The sequence below is a fragment of the Mercenaria mercenaria genome, chromosome 2, assembly GCF_021730395.1.
Source record: "Mercenaria mercenaria strain notata chromosome 2, MADL_Memer_1, whole genome shotgun sequence".
NCBI classification, from domain to species: Eukaryota; Metazoa; Mollusca; class Bivalvia; order Venerida; family Veneridae; genus Mercenaria; species Mercenaria mercenaria.
Genome location: NC_069362.1, coordinates 66,661,483 through 66,668,661, shown reverse-complemented (window position 1 = coordinate 66,668,661; position 7,179 = coordinate 66,661,483). Strand labels below are relative to the sequence as shown.

Sequence of the window (7,179 nt, the reverse complement as noted above, 5' to 3'; positions counted from 1 at the left end):
TAATCCAATGAAAACCTTTGTTACAAAATCAATAAATAAACGGATATGTTTTGAGATATACCCATCGAATTTGTCCAAGATAATGCGTGTGTAAAAATCAACATTTCATTACGTTTCTTTGCTGCCTGTTTGTCTATTTGCTGGAACAAGTATGACTTTAATGATTTAACAAGTTTTGCTTTTTCATCATGAGTTACATACATTAAACTTGAACCTGTAAAACTAATGAAAGATAGAGAGACACAAACTAAAACAATACTGTAGTCTGTACTGCCGATAGTTAGCCTATCCATCATCATCATTTTCCAGTCAAGAGATGGTTGTGGAGTGGTAGTTTTAGCAACAAAATGGTCTCTGTTTTCATCTGATGGATATGCTCGTAGTTATATAACTTAAACAATTTTTTTTGCTGTAGTGGTATAGTACTTTTTACATGCCTCCTGTTACTTGAAAGGCATATAGAGCAAATCTCACCAACATCACATGGGAACTGAAAGATCTCATTTTACTGGTGTATGAAACAGACAAAAGAAGGATAAAAAATTGTGTCATGAAAAACTTTGTATCAAATCGTTTGTTTATAATGTTAATGGCCGGTGTTTTTTAAATGTAACTAGTATTTCCTACACGAGGAAAGAATGAATTTATGATTGGAAGTTTGAGAAGTCAACAGTTGTCATATAAAAATTGGACCCGATTCGGTTTATTACATGCCGGTCGTATCGCCAGTGCATTTAATACTTTAATTAAGTGTCTGTTGATTTGAGCACAAGTGATCAAGACAGCAAAAGCTTCAAGTTCAATAAGATAACGCCGTGACATGACATTACGTGAGATTATCTCTTGTTGCCATTCTGTGTATTTATACTTCTTTGTGACGGCGTTTAAGCCGTCTTTTATCAATATTTTTATGGTAGACCACAGATGAGATTTCTTAAAGTCCAGTAGAAAATCTGCAGTGATGCTAATGAATTACAGCCTGTGAAGTGTTTTGGTACCAACTTCACACACATGTAGGTGTTATTCTGTATTCTACACAGAATCTGATGACTTTCTTGTGCTCCCTGGCAATTTCCCAGTATATGTTTCATCATTCACTTAAAATGCCTGTGTGACACGCTGAACAACTAAGAACTAAGTGATGCTACATTTCGCGGTTCCTATTTTAAAGTTGGGAGATACATCCAATTAAAAGTATGTAACAAACCAAAATGTGCACCAAAGAAAACTCGGGAGTTAATAATTGGTTTCTGGCTTGAACAAGGATATGACGGGCTAAATTCGGGAGTGCTTGAATTAAATATATTATCGAATGAAAATAAACCTATTTTTTTGCAGCATACATGTATATAACTTTGATAAAAAGTCAAAGAAAGTTTTTTATGCCCCCGAAGGGAGGCATAGAGTTTTTGAACCATCTGTCAGTCTGTCGGTCTGTCCGCAATTTTCGTGTCCAGTCCATATCTTTGTCATCCATGGATGGATTTTGAAATAACTTGGCATGAATGTGTACCACAGTAAGACGACGTGTCGCACGGAAGACCCAGGTCCGTAGCTCAAAGGTCAAGGTCACACTTAGACGTTAAAGGTCATTTTTCATGATAGTGCATTAGTGGGCGTGTCCGGTCCATATCTTTGTCATCCATGCATGGATTTTAAAATTATTGGGCATGAATGTGTACCACAGTAAGACGACGTGTCGCGCGCAAGACCCAGGTCTGCAGCTCAAAGGTCAAAGTCACACTTAGACGTTAAAGGTAATATTTCATGATAGTGCATTGATGGCGTGTCCAGTCCATATCTTTGTCATTCATGCATGGATTTTAAAATAACTACGCAGCGCAAGACCCAGCCGCGCGCAAGACCCAGGTCCGTAGGTCAAAGGTCCTAAACTCTAACATCGGCCATAACTATCCATTCAAAGTGCCATCGGGGGCATGTGTCATCCTATGGAGACAGCTCTTGTTGTATAGTTATTTTTGATAAAAGAAATTTCTAATTTCTTGGAAATAGACAAATGTCGCAAAATAAATGTGATTGTGAAAAAAATACAAATAGACATCAATGAAAATGAGCAAATCTCGCCAACATCACATGGGAACTGAATGAGATCTTATTTTACCAGTGTATGAAACAGACAGTAGAAGGATAAAAATTTGTGTCGTGAAAAACTTTCTATCAGATCATTTGTTTATAATGATAATGGTGTTTTTTTAATGTTGTTAGTATTTTCTACACGGGGAAGGAATGAATTTATGATTAGAAGTCTGGGAAATCAAAAGTGGTCGTTTGGAAATTTGACCCCATTCGGTCGTCCGTTACCTGTGTATGAAACAGAAAGCATAAAAATCTGTGTTGTGAAAAACTTTCTATCAGATCGTTTGTTTATAATGTTAATGGTGTTTTTATTTAATGTTGTTAGTATTTTCTACAAGGGGAAGAAATTAATTTATAATTGGAAGTCTGAGAAATTAACAGTGGTTGTTTGAAAATTGGACACGATTCGGTTTATTACGTGAAGGCCGTATCGCCGGTGTAATACTTTAATAAGCGTCTGTTGATTTGATCACGAGTGATCAAGTCAGGAAACGCTTCAATAAGATAACGCCGGTTATAGGCTATATACCAATAAAAGAAATTGTTCTTTGTTTCATATAAAATTCAGCTACTTCAGAACAATTTTTTTACAGTTTCTAGATTTTCACTCCATCGTAGACCTATTTTCCATAAGATATCCATACATTTGCTTTAAGAAAACGAAAAGAAAAAGGGGTGTTGAATAGTATGCAGTGAAATGCAAGTCAACTGACGTCAGGTACCCACATACTGCCGCATTTCAGAAAGCGGTCCGAAGAATAAACACCCTACTTTCGTTTTCAAGTAAACAACTCGAAAACATGCGAATATTAGCATGAAAAGTGTCCTATTTTATGTAAAATTCATTCCACCAGTGAAATAATGCCCATTTGGCCCCCGATTTACGCGCAAATGTGCCAAAATAGAAAAATTAGGATCTATTTATTAGGGACTTCTTTCGACTACACCACGGAGGCATATTTTTGACCGAATTACTGCATTATAACCTTAACGCAGTGATACATGCCTATGCGAGATTATCTCCTGTTGCGATTCTGTGTATTTATACTTCTTTGGACAGAATGATAGGCTTTTTTGAAACTTACAGGAGGGACTTATTTTTGGTAATATGCTGGTTTTCAGACATAGCTGAGTTGTCAGATTGAATTTGAAATGAAATGAAATAAATTGACAGTTATAATTAAATACAAACCGTTACTGTGTGGGCTTAAGGTCTCGTTACCAAACTGACAGACCTGGACTCAAGATGCGTGTTTACATTCTTCAAGTAAATAAGTATACATTTAACTTATATGATTGATAGCATTAGTGAGCAGGACAGAAATTTAAGCACTTTCATTTGAGATTTAAGCAATTGATAACTGATATTTACATTGCAGTTTGATATCCAGGAAAGCTTCTGACATGATTTTGGAATAAGGAGACTGTCAGGCAGTCTGGAGAGTATGGCATTCAGTAACATTTTCAAGAAAGCTTCAAACCTGTTGGGTTTTACTTCACCAACGAATGTGAAGCCGCCACCTCTAGATGGAGAGATTATCTACTGTAAGAACAATGTTTGTGTCCATCCGCCAGCAACCTTGAATACTGACAAAATGGAACATCATCAGGGATATCTCACCCTCAGGTCAACTAATGACAAGGTATACCTCTAGATGGTTCCTTATTTCTGGAACCAAGTATTGCAGTCATGTCAGATTGATAAGCTGGGACAAATTATTTTCAATTCTTCAAAAAGATTCCTTTTTTAAATGTCAGCCAGCTCTTAAGCCATGAATTGTAACATTTCTGAATTGTAACATAACAGTCATTTTCAAAGAGTGTTTATTGGTCTCTTTTTTTATGCAGTTACGCACCTTTCATAGTCTTTAAAATATGTATGAAAAGTAGATTAATTCCTGTTTTCAAACTTACGTTTATTTGTAGATTGCTGGCCCAACCTTGATTCTTACATGGATTCCAAATTCAACCCTTAAAAAGAATACCAGAAGCATTGAAAATAGTCCCAACAGGTCACATGGAGCTACACCTAAATCCAGTCCCAGACGAACACCACGTCAAGAATTTTCTAAAACTGAAAATAGCGTAACAACACCGACAACATGTATGACAGATCTGTCTCCAATGGATTCCTGTGTATCTGTTGGGAGTGATCTTGGTGAAAAATCGTCACAAAATGCTGCCAGAAAGGAAATGGATATTGATAGTAATTCAGACTCCACAGGATCAAAGGAAGAAGGTGTAGATAGCTTTACACAAGATGATGAACATCGAAGAAAACTCAGCAGTGCCAGCAGTGGAAGTAACTCCGGAATTGCTTCAGCTGGTGATGAATTCATTCAGAACAATGAAAAATGCATAAGTAATTTGAACAAACATAAAAATGTAGGCCAACATGTTAATGATTTATATGTTGAAAAGGTTAGTAAAATCAATTCTGAGCTGAATAACCTAACAAAACTTGCTCTTGAGGATGACATTACAACTTCGAAACAAACTGCTAGTAGTTTAGAAGCATCTGATCTACACCAAAATGAGTTAAATGCACAGAGAAAGCAGCGGACAAGTTCAAGTAAATCTATCAGTATTGAAATGGATGGGGATAGTTTGTGCGTAACTACAGAAGAGCTTGATGATGAAGTTCTGTCCAGTGAGAAAAATCTCAGTAGTGAGCATAGTGATGACAGTGACATGGAGTATAGGTATGAATGCAGCAATAATAATCCACCAAACAGGTGTTCACAGGAGCAGTCAGTCAACAGTATAAATGGGAATAAAAATTCCGGTGCTGAAAACATTGACAATGTATCAAGTATGGACCATTTGACACAGAATGGAATAAATAGCTCAGATTCTCCAAGTACAGAAGAAAATACTGTACAGAGTCAGCAGACTGTGCCACCTCATCCTCAGAGCTTGGATCTTAGTGCAATAAACACAACAGCAGTCTCAGCTGGTTTAAATGAAAATGACTTTATAGCGCCCAGCATTTCAGTTACACACCGACAATATTCGTCAGATTCGTCAACAACAACTTCAGGTCCTGATTCAGAACCACCAAGCCCTTACTCGTCGTCTCCTTCATCGTCACAATTTGAGCCCATAATTTACCTGGACACACCTTCCAGTCCAGAGTCCCTGTCACACAACCTACAGTTTCCGGAAAATGCTGTGAGTTCCAAGAAAGACAAAGACAAGAAATCAGCAAAGGAGCAGATTTGTGGGGTGTTCTCTGTAGATCTTGGTAAGACCTTGACAATGTTTTTTACAGTTTTCTTTTTATACGCCCGTTTGAAAAACGGGACGTATTATGGGAACGCCCCTGGCGGGCGGGCGGGCTGGCGGCGTCCACAGAATTTGTCCGGAGCATATCTTCTACATGCATGAAGGGATTTTGATGAAACTTGGCACAGTTGTTCACCATCATGAGACGGAGTGTCATGCGCAAAAACCAGGTCCCTAGGTCTAAGGTCAAGGTCACACTTAGAGGTCAAAGGTCAAATTCAAGAATAACTTTGTCCGGAGCATATCTTCTTCATGCATGGAGGGATTTTGATGAAAGTTGGCACAATTGTTCATCATCATGAGATGGAGTGTCATGCGCAAGAACCAGGTCCCTAGGTCTAAGGTCAAGGTCACACTTAGAGGTCAAAGGATACAAGAAAGAAAACTTTGTCCGGAGCATATCTTCTGCATGCATGGAGGGATTTTGATATAACTTGGCACAAATGTTCACCACCACGAGGCGGAGTGTCATGCGCAAGAACCAGGTCCCTAGGTCTAAGGTCAAGGTCACACTTAGAGGTCAACGGATACAAGAATGAAAACCTTGACCGGAGCATTTCTTCTTCATGCATAGAGGGATTTTGATATAACTTTGCACAAATGTTCACCACCACGAGGCGGAGTGTAATGCGCAAGAACCAGGTCCCTAGGTCAAAGGTCAAGGTCACACTTTGAGGCCAAAGGTCAGATACAAGAATGACTTTGTCCGAAGCATTTCTTCTTCATGCATGAAGGGATTTTGATGTAACTTGGCACAATTATACACCATCATGAGATGAAGTGTCATGCGCAGTTCCCTTCTTTAGAATTACTTCCCTTTGTTGTTTCTATAAATAGCTTATATTGTAACTTTTTCATTACTAGTCGTAGGGAAAAATCGAGACCACTTTTCTGTAGTACAACATGCATGCTACATCCAATTAGGAGGTGTATTTTGACCAATCTCTACCTGGTAAAGATTTTTGTGGGGACTTACAATTTTTTTTTGGATTTTTTTTTTTTTTTTTTTTTTTTTTGGATTTTTTATTTTTAAGATTATCTTCCCTTAGTTGTTACTATAAATAACTTATATTGTAACTTTTTTATAATTGACCGTAGGGAAAAAACAAGACCACTTTTCTGTGGTACAACATAGATGTTACTTTCAAATTTTAGGTGTATTTTAATGTATCTCTACCTGGTAAGGAGTTTTTTTGTGGACTTAGAAAAACAAATGACTTACAATGATTACTAAACAACCACAAAATTAAAATTCCATTTGCAAATACAGGTGCTAGAGTAAAGAAATTTGCTGTGACGGGCGTATATTGTGACATTCTGGCACTCTTGTTTAAAAAATATATCACTACTAAAGTGATTTTAGTTATGCCCCTCTATTACCACCTTAACTTTAACAGAAAAGTTTATATATAAGGGGAGCAGTGGTTAAGGTTTCCGCCGCGCAACCCAGGGGTCGTGGGTTCAAGCCTCATTGGGGTCACGACCATGACCTCATATGACACCAGTACTGGTTTTCCCAGGAAGCGGACTCGAGAGTGGTTCAGGTAAGTTTAAAGCATTCATCACAATCGAGCTAAAATAAATTACCGGTAGTATAAATAAATAAAAAACTTAACAAACATCCTTGGGAACGGCTCCAGCACATGGTCTTTAATCAGTATAAACAAGGGAACCTTTTACCCTATAGCCATTATGACCAGTTGTTGTTTTCTTAAGATAAAGCTCACAGTGATCTTGAAACTGAAAATCTGTTCCGTTTAATAACTTAACGAAAGGCAAACTTGATTTTTCTCAAAT

The 7,179-nt window shown here is 37.6% G+C and overlaps 1 protein-coding gene across 1 annotated transcript in view; it reads left to right on the top strand.

The window, feature by feature from the left end:
* Positions 1-41: 41 nt before the first annotated feature.
* Positions 42-7,179, top strand: part of LOC123564159 (TBC1 domain family member 16-like) — a 48,317-nt gene continuing 41,179 nt past the window's right edge. The window contains exons 1-3 of the mRNA XM_045357524.2: positions 42-149; positions 3,477-3,740; positions 4,024-5,341. Of these exons, the coding sequence (XP_045213459.2) occupies positions 3,543-3,740; positions 4,024-5,341 (1,516 nt within the window). The 5' untranslated portion in view covers positions 42-149; positions 3,477-3,542. The remainder of the gene's footprint in view (positions 150-3,476; positions 3,741-4,023; positions 5,342-7,179) is intronic.